At 46.1% G+C, this 24,825-nt stretch overlaps 1 protein-coding gene across 1 annotated transcript in view; it reads left to right on the forward strand.

Annotated features, from left to right (window-relative positions):
* Positions 1 to 3,326: 3,326 nt before the first annotated feature.
* The window catches only part of itprid1 (ITPR interacting domain containing 1), a gene marked incomplete at its 5' end in the record, with an annotated part of 144,329 nt that continues 122,830 nt past the window's right edge, over positions 3,327 to 24,825 (forward strand). The window contains one exon of the mRNA XM_083631848.1: positions 3,327 to 3,432. Within this exon, the coding sequence (XP_083487974.1) occupies positions 3,327 to 3,432 (106 nt within the window). The remainder of the gene's footprint in view (positions 3,433 to 24,825) is intronic.

The raw sequence follows: 24,825 nt of genomic DNA on the forward strand, positions 1-24,825 counted from the left end.
TGTGTGTGTGTGTGTGTGTGTGTGTGTGTGTGTGTGTGTGTGTGTGTGTGTGTGTGTGTGTGTGTATGTGTGTGTGTGTGTGTGTGTGAGAGTGTGTGTGAGAGAGAGAGAGAGAGAGAGAGAGAGAGAGAGAGAGAGAGAGAGAGAGAGAGAGAGAGAGAGAGAGAGAGAGAGAAGGGACAGCAGTAGAAAATTAGCCATCTGGCTAACACTGTCACGTTTACAGTAATGTTCATTAATGTGCATTGTGCCTGAAATAAAATAAATAAATAAATATTCTGCCAAAATCCCACTGACAACCCTTTAACACCAAAAAACACATAAAACACCTTTGGACACATAAAAGCAAAAATACATACAGCTACAACAGTGTTCAAATGTTTAGGGTGAATTTTCTCCGCCATTCAGAAAACTAGAAATGAATGACGTGTGTGTGTGTGTGTGTGTGTGTGTGTGTGTGTGTGTGTGTGTGTGTGTGTGTGTGTGTGTGTGCGCATGTGTGTGTGTGTGTGTGTGTGTGTGTGTGTGTGTGTGTGTGTGTGTGTGTGTGTGCGCATGCGCATGCATGCGTGCGTGTGTTTCCCACCTTCTCATGCAGTGGTGCAGGCTCAGCTCTCAGGATGTAGTAGTACACACAGGTCTTCCTCAGCCACAGAGGGAAGGGTCCGTCCACAAACAGCGGCCGGCTGCTGTTGTGCCTGGCCAGCAGCTCCATCTGCTGGGGGCTTCGGAACCCTGCAGAGGACAGACAGGAGAGATGCACCAATCCACTTCTGTTCAGTTCCTATCCGATTCCGACAGCTGAATTTGGACATCTGCCAATACGATACTGATTCAATACCAGAGCTCTTGGCAACTCTCCCAAGGAGCTGCAGCCTCCACCTTTATAGCAGCTGGCTCCTACTGTGACATAATTTAGTATTGGGTTTGGTAATCAATTATCTCATAGGATTAGTTAACTGCTTCATAATATTCCACAATATTAAATTCAACAATTAATAAAGGTTGTTAGATATTTCCAAAACAATTGATCCACTCAAAATTATTAAAATAGCATTTCAACAAACCAGCAAACATTTGGTAAAGTGGGAAACCGCCCAAATATTTATAAGACTAAAATATCTCCCTGCCGTGACAGGATAAATCGGGGTGGGGAAAGTGTAAAAGCAGTGCGCCCCTCCCTCATTACCACCACTGAGATGCCCTTGAGCAAGGCCCTTAACCGCAACCGCTGCAGTGGAGCTGCTCAGTGACCAGCAGATCAGACTGTGGGGTCAGCTTCCATGGTGTGAATGTGAAAAAAGAGCATTGCTCTCAGTGACACTCCCCCTGTAGGAATGAAGGTTAAAAAATAAAACATAAAAAATGTGTCTGATTGAGATGTGCCTACAGATTGTTGCACCTTCAGCCATATTCGTGTGCCTTATCAATGTGACTGGATGCTGTAGTCGCAGCAGGGGTATAACTAATCCGTGCTATCGCCTCTGAAGGTAGACGGACTCCAGAGGGTGACAGATCGCTGGGAGGCTGGGAAATATAACGTAGATTATGTCATTATAACCAGTTATATGGCCCTCTAGACTTTAGGCCTGCCGCTCCTCTTCTGTGTCAGCTGAATTAACCGGATATGAGAGAGTAGGGCGAGTAGCGTACAGCGCTCTTATACTCACTGCTGTCACCCGATTGGTTGAAGTGCATTTTTGTCAGTGTGGGCATACTCTCACACAATAATGGCCATAGGCAGACTGCCTCCAGAGGGCTCCGATAGTGATCATTATCTGGTTCCACCATAACTCCCAAAACTCCTCCAAGCAGAATTTACATTAATCTCTGTGTGTGTGTCTCTCTCTCTCTCACTCTCTTACACACACACACAGACACACACACACACATGCGAATGCATGCGCGCACGCACACGCACACGCACACACACACACACACACACACACACACACACACACACACACACACACACACACACACACACGCGTGCAAAACCATATACTTTACATGCCCACATTCCCTGCACAGTCACAAGATTGACTCCTACTCGTTCACCTCATTTGCCCCCTCTATTTTAAAAGTACAGCATTTCAAAATAAAGCTGCGAAACCTGTTGTGTGGCATGGCAGCAGTGCTATGCAAATGAAGCTAACCCCAATAGAAAAATGTCTTCTGCACAATCGATCTTGTTTGTCTCTTTCGAGCACTTTCTGTCCTCATGACCTCATGTATCTGCTCCTATGTAAAACTACTGATACGGGAACATCCAGACAGTTCTTGAAAAGTGTCGTCCCCGCTGGCATAGTGAGGAAGAGACAGAGAGAGAGACAGACAGACAGACAGACAGACAGACAGACAGACAGGCAGGCAGGCAGGCAGACAGACAGACAGACAGGCAGGCAGACAGACAGAGAGAGGGAGGGCGAGAGAGAAGCACACAGAGAGAGACAGACAGAGAGAGGGAGGGAGAGAGACAGACAGACAGACAGAGAGAGGGAGGGAGAGAGAGAGACAGACAGACAGAGGGAGAGAGAAGCACAGAGAGAGAGACAGACAGAGGGAGAGACAGGGAGGGAGAGAGAGAGAGAGAGAGAGAGAGAGAGAGAGAGAGAGAGAAAGAGACAGAGATAGAGAGGCAAAGAGAGAGAAAGAGATAGGGAGGGAGAGAGAGAGAAAGAGAGCTGCTCTCACTGATAAAAAGTGGAGCAGGAAGTTAAACAAGTCATCCAGGAAGTGATAGAGTGAGAGTCATTAGCATGTCCCTCCCTCTGTGCTCCACTCGCTCGGACATGTTGACCGAGAGCTGAGTGAGAACTCCTGTCTGTCTGCTCCGCCCGGCTGGCTCTGCTCTGCAGGAATTTCAACTACACCTCTGCTCTCTGGGCCATCTTCACACAGCGGGGATGAGTTCAGCTGCTGTCCGTTCCATGCCAAGTGGGACAATGTCTAAGGAGTTCTCTGGGTCAGTGGCATAATACAGGTACAGTAGGTGTTCCACTACTATGGAAAGTAAGTAAGTACAAATACTTTGTTTCTGTTACAGATTTTCAGGTATCTGTAAGTAACTATTTATTTTTCTGACTTTTTACTTTTACTCCCTTCATTTTAACACAAATATCTGTAGGTTTTAAAATTAACCGCCGTTTTGTTTAAAATTTACGTTGACATCGTAAATGAGCAGAAATGTAAAATGCCATGTTTTTAGAAACGTAAAAGGCGAATGTTTTGTTTCACATTGACATTGAGATTGTATACATATCGTGGATTGCAGAAACCTACAATGCTGAACATGTGAGTTATTCCCACCACTGCAGCTTCTAGCCATGGCCTCTGAAGGAGCGGCGGGGAGGAGGGCCAACCTGCGGTTATCCAGGGTGCACTGGGGCAACGTGGAGCTGCCCGAGCCCACAAGAGACGGGGAGGCTCATGGTAAGGAAGCTATGGCAGCACACTGCTGCTTTACCACTGCTGCTTTACCACACTGCTGCTTTACCAGGCCAAGATACTGTATGTAGCCTGCTTCAAACATCCTGAACGTTACCTCACATTCTGTTTGGCTCCATGTATCACATCTGGACTCCAACATCCACCTTTTACAACAGAGACCGGTGTTCGATCCCAGTGTGACCAAAGTCTACATTTGAACCATAAGTCACATTTTCGTTGTTGTTATTTAAGCCCACACCATAACCGTTACCTTAACCAAGCTGTTTTTCGGTGCCTAAAACAACAACGGTAATGGCAATTGTGAGCGCTTTTAGGTCATACTCCTTTGAACGTCTTAAAATGTGTGGCGGAGGCACGTTGTTTAGGTCATGTTGTGAAGTCTATTTGAGGGAGGGGGGGAATCGCGTGCATGCACAAATGTATAGATTTGCTTTTTCGTGGCTGCCAGTGCCAACGCAAACTGCCGTGAGACCATGTTACATCACAACGTCTCCCCAGAATGGATATCTGGCTGTGAAGAGTGACTTTGCAGCAGTTGAACGGTCAGATGTCAGTGCAGTTTCCTGTTTTTGTCACTTGATTTTGCATCAGCGTTTGTTTAGTCATGTTTGATCATGTCACCCACAGGCAGCTCCATCAGCCAGGCCAGTGTCAGAGAGTGGCTCACCACCTCCCATACGTGAGTATCAATATGCAAGTTAGTGTTTGGAGTTGTTACTCAAAAAAGTTATATGTAACACATTACTTTAAAAAGTAATGCCTTACTTTACTTAATTACTCCCTGGAGAAAATAATTTGTTACAGTTGTGTTCCAGATGTGAAGTAATGTGCATATCTCCACCCCTCAAAAGTTGTAGACTGCGCAACAGTAATGTGATTTCAGTAATGCATTCAGTAATGCACACTAAACCGGTCACACAAGAAGCACTCTCTTTTCCTCAGCGCCTCCCTCGGCGCTGCCTTCCCCACGTCCACAACTTGCACTGACTTCATGCCTGGCAGCTCGGGTTCAGCGCGCTGCACGCTTGGAAAACAGAACAGAAGCCTGAACTATCGCTTCAGCGCGGCTTCAGCGCGGCTTCAGCGCGGCTTCAGCGCGGCTTCAGCGCGGCGTGGCGTGCGGCTGGTGTGAACAGTCTCGTCTGTTAACAAGGACGCCAAAATGAAACTGCATGGTTTCAGCTTAGCTTCAGCGTGGCTTAATTTAGGGTGGCTTTGGCATATGGTGTGAAGGAGGGCTAACATTAGCATGAGCTAGGAGCTAACTGCCTGCATCCCTGGCTGATGTGAGCTGGACGCAACAAAACGAACAGGGAGTTGATCTCTTACTTCTGTCAAACAATCCGCGTTAGCAAGCAAGCTAACATGATCTAATAGCCAGCCAAAACCACAATATTACAAGTCAATAGATTTGTCACAGTCATTTTGTGCATCACTTTTGTAATTTTGTACACACTTTATTCTGGTAACAACAGATGTATAAGATCCTCTGCAGTAAGTTTTGTGGTAAACAGCAGCTAGTTTCCCCCTGATGTCAGTCACATTACTGCCGTATGGCCAGACGGGCTTCACTAGATAAATTCTGCGCGGACTTTTTACTGGACTCTGTGTTGTTGCAGGTTGTTTGCTGACGTTCGTTGACTGCATTAGCATTAGCATGTGTATCTTCTTCTTCACTGGTGTATTTACTGGCTGAAGCGCTAAGAGGCAGGCTCGTGAGCACCCAGGAACATCACATCCGCCCGATTTTGCGCGAAACCTCGGCCCGAGACGAGTCAAAGTCATTCAGCACAGCAAAGGAACGGCTGGACGCAGAGAGGCTGGTCTCATTTTTTAAGTGACGTTACAGAGCATTCACTCATTGGTAATAAAAAAACACTTTATGCACATTAATTTCTTCCCAAATCTTACACAATGAGCCTTTAACGTTTAACACAGGACAGTTGAGAAGACACATTCAAGCTTTTTAATAGTCGTCTGTGAGCTTCTGTAAAGCTGCTAGTTGTCATTATAAACATTCTCAGTGTTGTAACAGTAATTAACCTTGATCCATGTCTCAGACTCAAACTATATGCTGTGTTGGGTCCTTCAATTTGAGGCAATGTCCATGAAAAGTCCTTGAATTGAAGGTGTGGGAACCCTGATTTGTATTTTCTGACAATGCCAGTATACTTTTGCAGTTATTATTCTGCTAATGAAATTATATAAGAACTAGTGCAGTGTCCGTTCCCCTCCCACCCTTGTCCCCATTCATAAATCTTCTTAATCAAAAATGATTAACAAGTAATTAGTTGATATATTATGAATAATTTGTAAGTCATTCAAAGATTTGATTTTCCACAAAGCTGATGAACAGGGGCTAATGCCTCCGTATCTATGCCCTCCCCAGGCCTGCAGGAGCAGTCAGCACTTCTAACACTGCAGTAAAAACTACAATGTCACCCGTTATAAATTATGTGTAAATCATGTATCATTCATTTACAAGGCTTTCTGCATCCCCTAATCTAAAGTGTCAACAATTCATCACACATAAATGTGTTACATTCATTTGCACACCTCACCACCTCTTTGCTCTTTACAAAAGCCCCCCCCCCCTCACTGCTGGCCATGGCATGACAAGAATGTGTCCAAATGAAAGTGGATGCCAAGGAGGTAGCTCCGTTTGTAAAAATCCAAGCCAATGCGGTAATGTCTTAAACCTGTATTCTTTCAAATGGCCTCCAGGGACAATCCATTGGTTTGTGGACTTCCATTGTGAAGCCTCAAGTATGTAATTTTGGCCGTCACCATCTTGGTTCCACAGAGCCGGCACACGGCCTGCTATTGGTCCAAGCTGCACGATCGATGGACAGGTGACCTGTCAATCATGCCCCAAAACATAGTCTGCTTTATTGTCTATTTGACTCTGAATGGGACCATACTCAAGCAGAAAAAAGAAAGAAAGAAGGACAGCTTCGGTGGGCCGAGTCAACGACGGACGCCCCCCCCCCCCCCCCCCCCGCCCGACCCCCTTCCCCAGGACGGCATCATAAAAACAACACAAACACGAGGAGCTACCATCGCACAGGCAAGATACAATACTTGAGAAGGAAGGCATTCAGAGATTACATCAGATCAAAGGAAACATGATAAACAACACGAACAATGTTGTGTGTGTGTGTGTGTGCGTGTGTGTGTGTGTGTGTGTGCGTGTGCACGCGCGCGCATGTGCATGCATCTGCGTGTCTGCAAGTGTGTGTGTGTGAGAGAGAGAGAGAGAGAGAGACGGAGAGAGGGAGGTTTCTTGTCCTTGCTCCCCAGTGTTGTGCAATAACTTAGTTACACTATCTTAGTTACTGTAATTTTAATACTTTACCAGTTACTAGTAATGCAAGGGATTGCAATTTCCAAAACAGTAATTATATTACAGTTACTAATCCAAGTAACTTCAAGTTACTGCATGACTTTCTCCAGCACTGGCACAGCGTTAAAACAAAGTGTGCAGATAGGTCTGATTATGTGAGACTTCTGCATTGCCAGAACGCAGTTTTTTGTTCTAAATAAACAAAAATGATGCTGTTTGGCTGATTGTTGACTCCTCCTGTAAGGTTAATTATTTCCAATAAAGTGGATTCACTTCTTGTGTGTGTGCCTGCGCGCGTGCATGCAGTGGTGTAGTCTACTTCATTGTATGGGTATACTGTACGTTTTCACTTATCTCTCCAGCACTTATCTCTACCAGCTCAGAGGCCTTGCGGTTTGAGTGTCCGCCCTGAGACTGGGAGGTTGTGAGTTCGATCCCCGGCTGAATCATACCAAAGACTATAAAAATGGGACCCATTTGCCTCCCTGCTTGGCACTCAACATCAAAGGCTTGGAATTGGGTGGTTAGATCACCATATGATTCCCAAGCGCGGCACTGCTGCCGCTCACCGCTCCCCCAGGGGATGGGTCAAATGCAGAGAACAATTTTTGCACACTCAGGTGTGTGACAATCAGTGGGACTTTACCTTTACCTTACCTTTCTCTACCTACAATAGACAGTTGTGAAGGGAGGAGATACCTTCCCCTGCAGTTATCTACCAGCTATTTGTAAAACAAAATGACTGAAGTGAAAGTTCTGTCACAAAACTTTATGGGCCTTATCGTTGTACGGCGCTATCGTTTGCACTGCGTTTGCGCGCCTCTTATTGCTATCTTCCCAGCGTCTTAAAGGAGAACTTACCCCCAAAACACTTTTTTTCAGCTTTTAGCCAATATATATGACTTTGGGGGTGATGTGTGAAGAATGCTCATCAAAATTTCCACATTTGACAGCAAACTGTTGCCATTCTGCCATTTGTATCATTTTTCAGCAGCATACCTGGCATAAGCGCCCTCTATGGGTGGAACACTGCTTTTTTTGTGCCCTCAAATGAATGGGATATTTGGTACATCCTGACGTCACGGTGGGTTTAGCACGTGCAGCTGGTGCATCTCCAAAGCCTATACAACTAGGCAAGATGGAAAAACACTAAGGAGCCCTAATTTAGTTCACATTGGGGCAATGGACCCCCATATGATGAGATTTGGTCTCTCAGATGCAAATCTTTTTTTTTTTTTTTTTTTTTTTATGTAGCCTAGATATGATTTTGTCCAGAATTCCATATAATTAGGTTGAGAGACAACATAGAATGCTGGAATCCTCTCAAGGACCACTGGTGGTCTCCTGTGCCCCTTTTTGCTGGGGACACGGAGCTGCTGCACTGACACTCTGCCCGCCTGTCTGTGACCAGCGGCTTGTCCAGTCGTATGCAGCGATTCACGCAAACAGATGCGGGATTGCCACAATAGTTACTCCCCTACTCCCCCTGTACCCTTTCCCGGCTCCTCACAACTCCAAGCCTATTGGAGGGAGGGAGGGGTTATTGTGTGTTTGCAGCAACATCATCAGCGCCAACTTTTCAGGAAATGAAAAAAACCCTGTGCTCTTAAAATACTGAACACCACGTTGTCATATTTGACACATGTCTTCATTGTAGACAGTTTATCGCTGACTGTGTCATTACATTATTAATATCTTACCTGGATAAGCTCAAATGATGTTGTTTATATTATCAGTCCGAGTTGGAAGCACTCTCTCCCGGCCAGTCAGGCGGGAGAGAGTCTTTTGCTCATGCACGAGCCCCAAGCTCCGGGGCGCGCGCAGCAGCAGCAACATGAGCCATGAGACCCGAGGAGGGGGCTTGGGCATGGGGTGAGAACAGTCTGACATTTCCGCAAACAAATCTCATCGCAGTTTAGTGCACATGTAAAATATAATGCTATACTACGACGTGACAACGTGACAAAGCTGCTCTAAACACATCGGCTACTATAATATATTTCCCTGCATCTCATACTGAGATTAGATCGGTATTGAGTTTGGACAGACTGAATGGGCCGAGGAGGAGGAGGAGAGCTCTGCAGCTCTGCCCTGCGCTGCGCCCTGAGAGACACTCACCTCGCTCCGACTATAGCAGGCTACACAGCTACTGCAGCCTCACTGACGCTGTGCCCCTGTCTGTGAAAAGCGTCCTGTCCAGTCGCACCTTCGCAAACAGATGCAGGATTCCCACAATCCTGTACCCAATCTCAGACACTGATTGAGCAGAAAAATCGCACACCAGCTATTTCTGTCGGTGTTTGTTTGTTGTTGCTCCGTGAGGGTTACAGAGCGCCCCATGCAGGAGGCTGTTTCGCCAGCCGGGGTCTGGGAGGAGGGAGGGGGAGAACGCAGCCTGCAGCTCTGCGCTGAGAGGAAAACTTTTGCACAACTTTTAACAAGAATCACGAAAAGCCCCCAACGAAAATGAAAAACGGATTTGATGGCGCGGTATATCGCAAGTTGGACGAGGGAATGACGTGGAGAAATCTCGCATTGTGATTACGGTACATAAGCGTGAGAGCGGGGCATTTGTCCTCACTGTGCTGTGTGCTGCGGTAACGAGCACTAGTCTCTCCTAACGTAAGATAGACAAGCCACACACACACACATGGGAGAAAAATAATTAAATTTCTAGTTCGCCACTGAATGGCCAAATTGATATAACTTTCAACCATTTTGAGCAACGCTGTTTCCATACAGGCCACCAGCGTTGGCTAGTTGTTGATATTTATAAAGATATTGCAGCTCTCATATAAATTATTTTCGAGGCGGTGGGCAAACTGTCATGTCGTCGATTTCCGGAGAAAATTCCTGAGCTGAGCACAGCCAAAGAGCTATAGTATAGACAAGAGGATACGTCATTTCTTGGTTTTTTCCATAGGTTTTTTCAAATCACTGTTCTGATACATATCTGGGGGGTAAGTCCCCCTTTAAGCTATCGTCTGCCGCCACCGTCCAGTGTTGCGCTGTGATGACACAGGTGTAGGCGTGTCGGTGGGCCTCTAGCCTATCATGTGTCTCGCGCAAGTGTCATTTAGCGCTGTGGGGAAGATACCGTCGGTATGTGCCGAGCGCAAAGAGAGGTTTGGGAGTTGCCCGTTCCTTAGCGCAAACGCAGACGTACGCTTGAGCGCAGACAGTCTCCACATCTCCGTGCAGTGCAGGAAATCCTTGCTTGGATCCATTTACGCACGGCATGGATGTCACTCTCCACTCGCGCCTGCACACACTCTTCTCTCCTCGGAATGCCACGTTGATTTTCAACTATAGCCTACATTGCATAAAAAACACACCTTGATTTAAAAATTAGAATTCGTTTGTCATGGTTTTATTAGGCTACATAATTCCCGACCATACAGGTTTGTGGTGTGAGGTAACAGTAGATTGCTTTTGAGAAAGTTGTGACGGTGTTGTGCCAAGCTGCCTCTCCCCACCCTGGCCGGCCCAAAACACCCAGGGCACCGACCCGTAGTGTCCAGCCAGTACAGTAGTAGGCCTATGTTATAGCCTATATGAACGAAACGTCTAATTACAGTAAGCGCACGCTTTGGGACATCACTGCGTATTTGCGCGGTGGCCCTCTCTCTCTTCCCTCTCTCGTCCCCCCCCCCCTCTCTTGCTCTGTCTCTCTCTCTCACCCTCTCTATTTTCTCTCTGTTTCTCTGCTTGCTCTCAGCAAGAAAGAAGCTGGTGACGTGATGGCGGTGACGCTGTGGCTTTTAAGGGGAGTGATCTCACCTTGTGAATCCTTTATGGGCATAAACACGCCTATGGAGGTTTGCGCTGAGATGACGTGAAGCGCAGCGGGCCGACACGCCCACAATTAGGGCTTTGCGTGGCGCTATTCCAGTGCAAACGGGCGCTAATGCAAAATTACCGCCGTTGGGAAAATAGAGCCCTAAATGGGTTTACTCAAATCCTAGTGGGTATACTGCATGTACCTGCATAAGACGTAGACCAGTGGGTATACTGCGTACACCTGCATAAGACATAGACCAGTGGGTATACTGCGTACACCTGCATAAGACGTAGATCAGTGGGTATACTGTGTGTACCTGCATAAGACGTAGATCAGTGGGTATACTGTGTGTACCTGCATAAGACGTAGATCACTGGGTATACTGCGTACACCTGCATAAGACGTAGACCAGTGGGTATACTGTGTACACCTGCATAAGACGTAGACCAGTGGGTATACTGTGTGTACCTGCATAAGACATAGACCAGTGGGTATACTGCGTACACCTGCATAAGACGTAGACCAGTGGGTATACTGTGTGTACCTGCATAAGACGTAGACCAGTGGGTATACTGCGTACACCTGCATAAGACGTAGACCAGTGGGTATACTGTGTGTACCTGCATAAGACATAGACCAGTGGGTATACTGCGTACACCTGCATAAGACGTAGACCAGTGGGTATACTGCGTACATGTAATGGCTTGGCTTATGTGGTGGTGCTTGCCTGACAACGCCACCTAGGTTTGTTTGGATAGAGCCTAGGAACTCTATAAAAAGGTGGACCAAAATGTACCAGGTAGGTTCTTTATATACAAGGGAGAGCAGTGTAACTAGACCCAAGGACAGAGACGGAAACAGCTGTACCCAAAACAAATGCCTTTTATTTTCTACAATATAAATAGGTGTTAAAACCGGGGCATTTCAAACGAGGGGTAAAAATGGGGTTAGGGGCTTTAAAAGCCAACTAAAATACAGGGAATAAAAATGGATAAAAATGTACAACTAAAAAAGTCCAGCTAGAGGCCCGTGTGTTCGATGGTCCCAGCTCAGCCGACGTGCCCCTCACTTCCGGCCGGGGTCCAGTCAGCCGCCCAACAGCGCCGCACCAACGTTCAGGCAATCCTTCACACAGCGCTCTGCCTCCCTCACGTCTCGGTTCCGCCGTCCACTCCCTCGGAGGTGGCCTCTATAAGAGAAAAGCGGGCGAGTACGTGTTGTCGCGGTCCCACAGCAGTAGCGCTATGATTCTATGATTGCAAATTAACGTAACTTGGTATTTCAGGAACTCCCGACTAGACCGACAATCACTACAACAATCGTGAGCTACTCACACTGCCCTGGACCAGGCTCCAGCCTCGTCCAGAAATGGCAATCAGGCCTGGGTTGTAGTGTGTCGGCTGCTTGCTCCTCCTCGGCCGGGGTCCTGGGTCGCTGTCCTGGGTCGCTGTGGCGGGGACATGGCTGGGCCCCGTCGGCTGCTGGCGGGGACGTGGCTGTCTCCCTCTGCTACTGGCTGTCTGTCTGTGGCTTCCTCCCCTCTCCAGTCCCTTGCATCCACCTGATAAAGGGGAAACGCTCCCCCGCTCTGCTCACCCATTGGCTCCCCCGTGTCCATTCCCCTGCCCCAGGTGTCTGTGGTTTCGGCAATCAAGTCCAGGCAGAAACCCCCAAAAACACGCCAAATACAAACCAAGTTGAAACATGCAAATTAAAACACAATGTATTAAGGCAAAACAAATATGCAATATAAATGCCACATCTAAATTAATAATAAAGGACACATCTAATGAAAAATAATTAAATAAAGAACACATCTAATAGAAATAAACCAAAACAAATAAATCAAAACAATAGGGAGTTCTCTGCCCTGTGACATACACCTGCATAAGATGTAGACCAGTGGGTATACTGTGTGTACCTGCATAAGACGTAGACCAGTGGGTATACTGTGTGTACCTGCATAAGACGTAGACCAGTGGGTATACTGTGTGTACCTGCATAAGACGTAGATCACTGGGTATACTGCGTACACCTGCATAAGACGTAGACCAGTGGGTATACTGCGTGCACCTGCATAAGACGTAGACCAGTGGGTATACTGCGTACACCTGCATAAGACGTAGACCAGTGGGTATACTGCGTACACCTGCATAAGACATAGACCAGTGGGTATACTGCGTACACCTGCATAAGACGTAGACCAGTGGGTATACTGTGTGTACCTGCATAAGACGTAGATCACTGGGTATACTGCGTACACCTGCATAAGACGTAGACCAGTGGGTATACTGCGTACACCTGCATAAGACGTAGACCAGTGGGTATACTGCGTACACCTGCATAAGACATAGACCAGTGGGTATACTGCGTACACCTGCATAAGACGTAGACCAGTGGGTATACTGCGTACACCTGCATAAGACGTAGACCAGTGGGTATACTGCGTACACCTGCATAAGACGTAGACCAGTGGGTATACTGCGTACACCTGCATAAGACGTAGACCAGTGGGTATACTGCGTACACCTACATAAGACGTAGACCAGTGGGTATACTGTGTGGACCTGCGTAAGACGTAGATCAGTGGGTATACTGTGTGTACCTGCATAAGACGTAGACCAGTGGGTATACTGCGTACACCTGCATAAGACGTAGACCAGTGGGTATACTGTGTGTACCTGCATAAGACGTATAAGGCGTAGACCAGTGGGTATACTGTGTGTATCAGCATAAGACGTATAAGGCGTAGACCAGTGGGTATACTGCGTGTACCTGCATAAGACGTATAAGACATAGACCAGTGGGTATACTGTGTGTACCTGCATAAGACGTATAAGGCGTAGACCAGTGGGTATACTGAGTGTACCTGCATAAGACGTATAAGGCGTAGACCAGTGGGTATACTGCGTGTACCTGCATAAGACATAGGCCAGTGGGTATACTGCGTGTACCTGCATAAGACGTAGACCAGTGGGTATACTGTGTGTACCTGCATAGGACGTATAAGGCGTAGACCAGTGGGTATACTGTGTGTACCTGCATAAGACATAGGCCAGTGGGTATACTGTGTGTACCTGCATAAGACATAGGCCAGTGGGTATACTGCGTGTACCTGTGTAAGACGTACACCAGTGGGTATACTGCGTGTACCTGTGTAAGACGTAGACCAGTGGGTATACTGTGTGTACCTGCATAAGATGTAGACCAGTGGGTATACTGCGTGTACCTGCATAAGACGTAGACCAGTGGGTATACTGTGTGTACCTGCATAAGATGTAGACCAGTGGGTATACGTATAAGGCGTAGACCGGTGGGTATACTGCGTGTACCTGTGTAAGACGTAGACCAGTGGGTATGCTGTGTGTACCTGCATAAGACGTATAAGGCGTAGACCAGTGGGTATACTGCGTGTACCTGCATAAGGCGTATAAGACATAGACCAGTGGGTATACTGTGTGTACCTGCATAAGACGTATAAGGCGTAGACCGGTGAGTATACTGTGTGTACCTGCATAAGACGTATAAGGCGTAGACCAGTGGGTATACTGCATGTACACTGTTAAAACTATAAGTTCCTGGAGGAACCTTTAGGGGTTCTTCAGCTTGTCGCTGTGGAGGAACCCCTAGGTGCTTTGAGGAACCTTCAAGAAAAGGTTCTTTGAAGAACCCCGCTCTTGGGGTTACTTGAGGAACCTTTTGAAGCTCTTTGAAGAACCTTTAACAATGTCTGCTGTGATGTTCTTAATATATTATTATTGTTAATAATAATAATAATAATAATAATATTAATAATAATAATAATAATAATTATTATTATTATTAGTTTATAGTGTTTTTCAATGACTCAAAGACATACTTGGGAGAAGAAAGCCTTTTCAGAGTAAAGTTTGATTTCAGTGAGATAAATTCAAAAACATCCTCACAGTATGATAAAGATGGGGACTAGTCACACATACAGTGACTTGAGACTTGGCTTGAGACTTGTCCGACTCCTCAAAGACTTGCGACTTGACTTCGACTTGTAAAGACTTGAGACTTGACTTGGACTTGCAAAAATGACTTGTGAGTATCTCTGGTATATACCAGAGATACTCACAAGTCATACATATCTTTAGGCTACTATATTTAGATATATCATATGATATCAAAATATAGCCTAAAGAGCCTCCAGGAACCTTAATTCAAATTGGGTTCTTTGAGGAACCATATTCATACTGCGTAAAAAGTAAAGGTTCTTGCAGGCACCTCTGAGAGCATTGAGGAGCATTGAGGAACTTCTGAGTTCTTGGGGGAACCCCTAGGTTCTTGGAGTAACCTAGAGGTTCCTCAAGGAACTTGTAGTTTTTACAGTGTACCTGTGTAAGACGTAGACCAGTGGGTATACTCTGTGTACCTGCATAAGACGTATAAGGCGTAGACCAGTGGGTACCAGTGGGTCTTATGCATAAGACGTATAAGGCGTAGACCGGTGAGTATACTGTGTGTACCTGCATAAGACGTATAAGGCGTAGACCGGTGGGTATACTGCGTGTACCTGTGTAAGACGTAGACCAGTGGGTATACTGTGTGTACCTGCATAAGACGTATAAGGCGTAGACCAGTGGGGACCAGTGGGTCCCCCCCCATCACCCCCCCCCCCTCCTCCCCCCCACCACCCCCCCCTCCCTCCCCTTCTGGTACGACCTCTACACCCACGACTGTGTGGCGACTCAAACCTCTAACACCATCGTGAAGTTTGCAGATGACACAGCAGTCGTGGGGCTGATCTCGGGGAGCGACGAGACGGCCTACAGAGAGGAGGTGGGGGCCCTGGAACAATGGTGCCAGGACAACCACCTCTCTCTGAACGTCTCCAAGACCAAGGAGATCATTGTAGACTACAGGAGGGGGGGGGCGCACACCCCCCAATCACCATCAACGGCACAGTGGTGGAAAGGGTGGACAGCTTCAAGTACCTGGGAGTCAATATCCACCAGGACCTGACTTGGGCCGGCCACACTGCCACTGTTGTCAAAAAGGCCCAACAGCGAATACACGGACTCAAGCGGCTGAAGAAATTTGGGCTAAGGAAAGAAATCCTCAGGGACTTCTACAGAGGCACCATTGAAAGCCTGCTGACTGGCGGCTTCACCACCTGGTACGGGAACTGTACCACCATGGACCGCAGGGCGCTACGGAGGGTGAGGCGCGCGGCCCAGCACGTAACAGGATGTGAGTTGCCAGAACTGCATGAACTGTATAACCAACGGTGCCTCAGGAGGTCCCTGAAGATCATCAAAGACACAAACCATCCCCACAACAACCTGTTCTCCCTGTTACCCTCAGGGAGGAGATACAGGGTTCCAAAAGCACGCACAAATCGCTTGAGGAACAGTTTCTTTCCGCAGGCCACGAGACTCCTTAACATACACAAATAGTGTAGTAGCCGTACCGTACCGCACTGCAGCTGCTACCATTACGTATGCCTAATGTTTAACTGTATGTCTAATAAGGTACATGCTATTTGCACCTGTATGTCAAATACGTCAAATTTAAAATGTCTAAGCATGTCTAATGTATGCACATGACATGTGCACCTATGTGCAGTGAATATGCCACTGTCTCGGACTTGTCTTATCACTATACTGCCTTATTGCTTATTGTTGCATATTGCTTATTGCTTATTGCCTTATTGCTTATTGTTTTTGCACTCATATGCCTTGCTATATTTGTACTATGTTGTAAACGGAGTCCACAGCACAAGAATTTCACACGTGATACTTGTACCATGGAGTGACAATAAAAAAATCTTGAATCTTGAATCTTGTATACTGAGTGTACCTGCATAAGACGTATAAGGCATAGACCAGTGGGTATACTGCGTGTAACTGCATAAGACATAGGCCAGTGGGTATACTGTGTGTACCTGCATAAGACGTATAAGGCGTAGACCAGTGGGTATACTGCGTGTACCTGCATAAGACGTAGACCAGTGGGTATACTGTGTGTACCTGCATAAGACGTATAAGGCGTAGACCAGTGGGTATACTGCGTGTACCTGCATAAGACATAGGCCAGTGGGTATACTGTGTGTACCTGCATAAGACATAGGCCAGTGGGTATACTGCGTGTACCTGTGTAAGACGTAGACCAGTGGGTATACTGCGTGTACCTGTGTAAGACGTAGACCAGTGGGTATACTGCGTGTACCTGTGTAAGACGTAGACCAGTGGGTATACTGTGTGTACCTGCATAAGACGTATAAGGCGTAGACCAGTGGGTATACTGCGTGTATCTGCATAAGTCAGACCAGTGGGTATACTGCATGTACCTGCATAAGACGTAGACCAGTGGGTATACTGCATGTACCTGCATAAGTCAGACCAGTGGGTATACTGTCTGTACCTGCATAAGATGTAGACCAGTGGGTATACTGTGTGTACCTGCATAAGATGTAGACCAGTGGGTATACTGCGTGTACCTGCATAAGACGTAGACCGGTGGGTATACTGCGTGTACCTGCGTAAGACGTAGACCAGTGGGTATACTGTCTGTACCTGCGTAAGACATAGATGGACCAGTGGGTATACTGCGTGTACCTGCGTAAGACATAGACCAGTGGGTATACTGTGTAGACGTAGACTACAGAACTTTGAGTGTGATTTCTCCTCCTTGGTCCCACCTTCTAATAGAATGTGACCTGTGTTTGCAGGGAGGATGCAAAGCATGTGCTACCAAGGCAGGCAGCAGGTAGGTCATTCCATGGAAAGGCTTCTATTTGTTGTCATTTTATGCATGATGATGGTGAGTACAACATCTCTTTGGCTCAGTAATGTAAAGGAGCATGTGGCTGGAATGAGGTGAAGAATGACTGTAGTCAAGTTAGGACGCGACTGGCAACAGCTTGGCTAAACTGCATAGTGGAAAATGAGGAGCGCATTCTTGGCTGTATGGTTGATGTCATAGAGCAGCAGTGAGTTGCTTGGTAATGGCCACACAGTGGATGTGCAGTGAAATAACTTTGAGGTACTTAAGTGGATAATGTCAATACTTGCTGGTTGGTATTAAGGGACATTGCTGGTGCTTTATGAAATCCCTGAATGTCCTGGTAGGTTGTTGTTGTCCCACTCATTTCTTTTTTTAAGTTATGAGCAGATTGTTATGGTAGAACATTTCTACACCCTCGCCCTTCCTCCTGACCCAATTTAAAATGCACTTCCTGAATTGAGGCAATTGAAACAAAATCCAGCACTGTCTATTGAAATGCCACACTTGGCATTGAGTACATTAACATGCACACACTAATCCGACAACTGAGAATAATCAACCCCCAACCCACCCCCGCATATCGGACTATGCAGTTTAACATGACCAATTCTATCAGGTAACTTCAGAAATTCAATAGTGATGGGTTTATTAGTGAGCATTTAAACTCTCTCATTGTTGTGGAGCGGTGTGTATTGTGTGACCGCCACCACCTCCCCGACTCTCCACCCCACCCCACCCCAGCCCAGCCCATTCAAACAGCATGCAAATAATAGCTGAGAAAACCATGGGAACACCTCCGCTCTCGTCCCCCTTCACCAGCCTGCTTGGCTGTTATGTCACCCGGGATAAGACTGCCTTTTTTTTCCTGGGCCTGCTCAGTGGATGCTGCATGCCCTGACCATATTTTTTGGCAGATAACCTAATTTTGTTCTCAAGTAAAAAAAAAAAAAAAAAAAAAAGTGTTGCTAAAATGGAATGATGACGTATGACTCAATGGAACGCTACAGTCATACGTAATGACAATTTGATTCTGAGTGGGGACAAGCTGGCATTTTAACTACTGTAGCTAGCTAGCTGTTAGCTAAGTTAGCTAAGCCTGCTATAACAATGTTCGTTGGGCTCAAAACACCACTGAGTGACCAAAAGATTAACCATTTAAATTCCAATAAGCCCATCAGCTTTCAAATCTGTTTGCCAGTTGTTGATATCTCAGCAAAAATGCTACGGAGGGGATAATGTTTCCAGCGTAACTTGAGCTGTAGAGCAGACAAAGAGTATTGAAGGCAAGAGAAGGAGCTCTTGTACTTTTTTGACAGCACTGCAGTCATGATGTTGCAGTGGGACAATAGCCTTCAGTTCTAATCAATGTAAGTTCTTTGGAGCAGAATCAGATGATATAGACAGTATAGGGAACAGTTTGAAACCTCGCTTATTTCATGTCAGCTATTGTATCAGCATCACACTGCAACATTAGATGAAGTAAGCTAGGGGTAATTTAGAATGTTTATGTTGTCAAGTTGAAACCGTCTATACAGCAGTCACTAATAGAATGTTTGAAATAGAACACCAACCGTTAAACAGGTAGAAACACTGACTGTAGGGGGGCTTTAAACAGATAGAAACACTGACTGGAGGGTGGATTTAAACAGGTAGAAACACTGACTGGAGGGTGGATTTAAACAGTTAGAAACACTGACTGGAGGGGGATTTAAACAAGCAGAAACACTGACTGGAGGGTGGATTTAAACAAGTAGAAACACTGACTGGAGGGGGGATTTAAACAGGTAGAAACACTGACTGGAGGGGGGATTTAAACAAGTAGAAACACTGACTGGAGGGGGGATTTAAACAGGTAGAAACACTGACTGGATGGGGATTTAAACAAGTAGAAACACTGACTGGAGGGGGATTTAAACAAGTAGAAACACTGACTGGAGGGGGGATTTAAACAGGTAGAAACACTGACTGGAGGGGGATTTAAACAAGTAGAAACACTGACTGGAGGGGGGATTTAAACAAGTAGAAACACTGACTGGAGGGGGGATTTAAACAGGTAGAAACACTGACTGGAGGGGGATTTAAACAAGTAGAAACACTGACTGGAGGGGGATTTAAACAAGTAGAAACACTGACTGGAGGGGGATTTAAACAAGTAGAAACACTGACTGGAGGGGGGATTTAAACAAGTAGAAACACTGACTGGAGGGGGGATTTAAACAGGTAGAAACACTGACTGGAGGGTGGATTTAAACAAGTAGAAACACTGACTGGAGGGTGGATTTAAACAAGTAGAAACACTGACTGGAGGGTGGATTTAAACAAGTAGAAACACTGACTGGAGGGGGGATTTAAACAAGTAGAAACACTGACTGGAGGGGGATTTAAACAAGTAGAAACACTGACTGGAGGGGGATTTAAACAAGTAGAAACACTGACTGGAGGGGGATTTAAACAAGTAGAAACACTGACTGGAGGGGGGATTTAAACAAGTAGAAACACTGACTGGAGGGGGGATTTAAACAGGTAGAAACACTGACTGGAGGGTGGATTTAAACAAGTAGAAACACTGACTGGAGGGTGGATTTAAACAAGTAGAAACACTGACTGGAGGGTGGATTTAAACAAGTAGAAACACTGACTGGAGGGTGGATTTAAACAAGTAGAAACACTGACTGGAGGGGGATTTAAACAAGTGGAAACACTGACTGGAGGGGGATTTAAACAGGTAGAAACACTGACTGGAGGGGGGATTTAAACAAGTAGAAACACTGACTGGAGGGGGGATTTAAACAAGTAGAAACACTGACTGGAGGGGGGATTTAAACAAGTAGAAACACTGACTGGAGGGGGGATTTAAACAAGTAGAAACACTGACTGGAGGGGGGATTTAAACAAGTAGAAACACTGACTGGAGGGGGGATTTAAACAAGTAGAAACACTGACTGGAGGGGGGATTTAAACAAGTAGAAACACTGACTGGAGGGTGATTTAAACAGGTAGAAACACTGACTGGAGGGGGGATTTAAACAAGTAGAAACACTGACTGGAGGGTGATTTAAACAGGTAGAAACACTGACTGGAGGGGGGATTTAAACAAGTAGAAACACTGACTGGAGGGGGGATTTAAACAAGTAGAAACACTGACTGGAGGGGGGATTTAAACAAGTAGAAACACTGACTGGAGGGTGATTTAAACAGGTAGAAACACTGACTGGAGGGGGGATTTAAACAAGTAGAAACACTGACTGGAGGGGGGATTTAAACAAGTAGAAACACTGACTGGAGGGGGATTTAAACAAGTAGAAACACTGACTGGAGGGTGGATTTAAACAAGTAGAAACACTGACTGGAGGGGGGATTTAAACAAGTGGAAACACTGACTGGAGGGTGGATTTAAACAAGTAGAAACACTGACTGGAGGGGGGATTTAAACAAGTGGAAACACTGACTGGAGGGGGGATTTAAACAAGTAGAAACACTGACTGGAGGGGGATTTAAACAGGTAGAAACACTGACTGGAGGGGGATTTAAACAGGTAGAAACACTGACTGGAGGGGGATTTAAACAAGTAGAAACACTGACTGGAGGGGGATTTAAACAGGTAGAAACACTGACTGGAGGGGGATTTAAACAGGTAGAAACACTGACTGGAGGGGGATTTAAACAAGTGGAAACACTGACTGGAGGGGGGATTTAAACAAGTAGAAACACTGACTGGAGGGGGGATTTAAACAAGTAGAAACACTGACTGGAGGGGGATTTAAACAAGTAGAAACACTGACTGGAGGGGGGATTTAAACAAGTAGAAACACTGACTGGAGGGGGGATTTAAACAAGTAGAAACACTGACTGGAGGGGGATTTAAACAAGTAGAAACACTGACTGGAGGGTGGATTTAAACAAGTAGAAACACTGACTGGAGGGGGGATTTAAACAAGTGGAAACACTGACTGGAGGGTGGATTTAAACAAGTAGAAACACTGACTGGAGGGGGGATTTAAACAAGTGGAAACACTGACTGGAGGGGGGATTTAAACAAGTAGAAACACTGACTGGAGGGGGATTTAAACAGGTAGAAACACTGACTGGAGGGGGATTTAAACAGGTAGAAACACTGACTGGAGGGGGATTTAAACAAGTAGAAACACTGACTGGAGGGGGATTTAAACAGGTAGAAACACTGACTGGAGGGGGATTTAAACAGGTAGAAACACTGACTGGAGGGGGATTTAAACAAGTGGAAACACTGACTGGAGGGGGATTTAACCAAGTAGAAACACTGACTGGAGGGGGATTTAAACAAGTAGAAACACTGACTGGAGGGGGATTTAAACAAGTAGAAACACTGACTGGAGGGGGACTTAAACAAGTAGAAACACTGACTGGAGGGTGATTTAAACAAGTAGAAACACTGACTGGAGGGGGATTTAAACAAGTAGAAACACTGACTGGAGGGTGATTTAAACAAGTAGAAACACTGACTGGAGGGGGACTTAAACAAGTAGAAACACTGACTGGAGGGTGATTTAAACAAGTAGAAACACTGACTGGAGGGGGATTTAAACAAGTAGAAACACTGACTGGAGGGGGGATTTAAACAAGTAGAAACACTGACTGGAGGGTGATTTAAACAAGTAGAAACACTGACTGGAGGGGGATTTAAACAAGTAGAAACACTGACTGGAGGGGGATTTAAACAAGTAGAAACACTGACTGGAGGGGGATTTAAACAAGTAGAAACACTGACTGGAGGGGGATTTAAACAAGTAGAAACACTGACTGGAGGGTGATTTAAACAAGTAGAAACACTGACTGGAGGGGGATTTAAACAAGTAGAAACACTGACTGGAGGGGGATTTAAACAAGTAGAAACACTGACTGGAGGGTGGATTTAAACAAGTAGAAACACTGACTGGAGGGGGGATTTAAACAGGTAGAAACACTGACTGGAGGGGGATTTAAACAAGTAGAAACACTGACTGGAGGGGGGATTTAAACAAGTAGAAACACTGACTGGAGGGGGGATTTAAACAAGTAGAAACACTGACTGGAGGGGGGTTTAAACAAGTGGAAACACTGACTGGAGGGGGATTTAAACAGGTAGAAACACTGACTGGAGGGGGATTTAAACAAGTAGAAACACTGACTGGAGGGGGATTTAAACAAGTAGAAACACTGACTGGAGGGGGATTTAAACAAGTAGAAACACTGACTGGAGGGGGATTTAAACAAGTAGAAACACTGACTGGAGGGTGATTTAAACAAGTAGAAACACTGACTGGAGGGGGATTTAAACAAGTAGAAACACTGACTGGAGGGGGATTTAAACAAGTAGAAACACTGACTGGAGGGGGATTTAAACAAGTAGAAACACTGACTGGAGGGGGATTTAAACAAGTAGAAACACTGACTGGAGGGGGATTTAAACAAGTAGAAACACTGACTGGAGGGGGGATTTAAACAAGTAGAAACACTGACTGGAGGGGGATTTAAACAAGTAGAAACACTGACTGGAGGGGGGATTTAAACAAGTAGAAACACTGACTGGAGGGGGATTTAAACAAGTAGAAACACTGACTGGAGGGGGATTTAAACAAGTGGAAACACTGACTGGAGGGGGATTTAAACAAGTAGAAACACTGACTGGAGGGGGGATTTAAACAAGTAGAAACACTGACTGGAGGGGGGATTTAAACAGGTAGAAACACTGACTGGAGGGGGGATTTAAACAAGTAGAAACACTGACTGGAGGGGGGATTTAAACAAGTAGAAACACTGACTGGAGGGGGGATTTAAACAGGTAGAAACACTGACTGGAGGGGGGATTTAAACAAGTAGAAACACTGACTGGAGGGGGGATTTAAACAAGTAGAAACACTGACTGGAGGGGGATTTAAACAAGTAGAAACACTGACTGGAGGGTGGATTTAAACAAGTAGAAACACTGACTGGAGGGGGGATTTAAACAAGTAGAAACACTGACTGGAGGGGGATTTAAACAAGTGGAAACATTACATTTACATTACATTACGTCATTTGGCAGACGCTTTTATCCAAAGCGACTTACAGTAACACACTTTTTGTCAGCAATAGAGCAATCAACTATGGAGCACAGTCTATGACAACTACAAATCCTGAAGGAACAGTGGTACGAGTTTTAGTTTAGGGTTTTTTTTTTTTTTTTTTTTTTTTTATATTAAATAAAGAGAGAGAAAGAAGAGAGAGAAAGAAGTTAGATCAAGAGGGGCCCAGGTGGAGCCTGAAAAGGTGAGTCTTTAGTCTTTTCCGAAAGATCGGCAGTGATTCAGCAGTCCTGACCGAAGGTGGCAGCTCGTTCCACCATTGGGGTGCCAGGGAGGAGAAGAGTCGAGATCGGGATGAGCGACTTTTGAGCGCCCGTAGCGAAGGAGGAGCGAGGCGCCCTGCACTGGTAGAGGAGCGAAGGGAGCGGTGAGAGGTTTGGAACCTGACCATAGATTGCAGGTACAGGGGAGCTGACTGGTGTACTGCCCTGTAGGCCAGTACCAGTGTCTTGAATTTGATGCGAGCTGAGATGGGAAGCCAGTGGAGGTCCCGGAAGAGGGGAGTGACATGAGAGAATTTGGGTTGGTTGAATACCAGACGGGCAGCAGCGTTCTGAATGAGCTGAAGCGGTCGGATGTCGGTGGCAGGTAGGCCAGCCAGGAGCACGTTGCAGTAGTCCAGGCGAGGGACGATAAGTGACTGGACCAGGAGTTGAGTCGCTTCTCTTGTGAGGAAGGGACGGATTTTGCGGATGTTGTAGAGGGAGAACCTACAGGAGCGTGCTGTCGCAGCTATGTTGGCAGAGCAAGACAGCTGGTTGTCGAGGATCACCCCAAGGTTCTTAGCTGTTTGGGAGGGCAGTACAGTGGTGTTTTCGATGGAGATGGAGAGATCTGTGAGAGGACAGTCTTTCCCTGGGAGGAAGAGTAGCTCTGTCTTACCAAGGTTGAGCTTGAGGTGGTGGGCAGACATCCAGTCGCCAATGTCCTTGAGACATGCAGAGATGCGAGCCTCGATTTGAGTGTCGGAGGGGGGGAAGGAAAGGAAAAGTTGGGTGTCATCAGCATAGCAGTGATAAGAGAAGCCATGAGAAGAGATCACATAGGCAAGAGATCTGATATAGAGAAGAAAAAGTAAGGGGCCCAGGACTGAGCCCTGGGGGACACCAGTGGTAAGAGGGCAGGATCTGGAGACGGACCCTCTCCATAAGACCTGGTATGAGCGGAAACACTGACTGGAGGGGGGATTTAAACAAGTAGAAACACTGACTGGAGGGGGATTTAAACAAGTAGAAACACTGACTGGAGGGTGATTTAAACAAGTAGAAACACTGACTGGAGGGGGATTTAAACAAGTAGAAACACTGACTGGAGGGGGATTTAAACAAGTGGAAACACTGACTGGAGGGGGATTTAAACAAGTAGAAACACTGACTGGAGGGGGGATTTAAACAAGTAGAAACACTGACTGGAGGGGG

This window comes from Poromitra crassiceps (genome assembly GCF_964638095.1).
Source record: "Poromitra crassiceps genome assembly, chromosome: 2".
Classification (NCBI taxonomy): Eukaryota; Metazoa; Chordata; class Actinopteri; order Beryciformes; family Melamphaidae; genus Poromitra; species Poromitra crassiceps.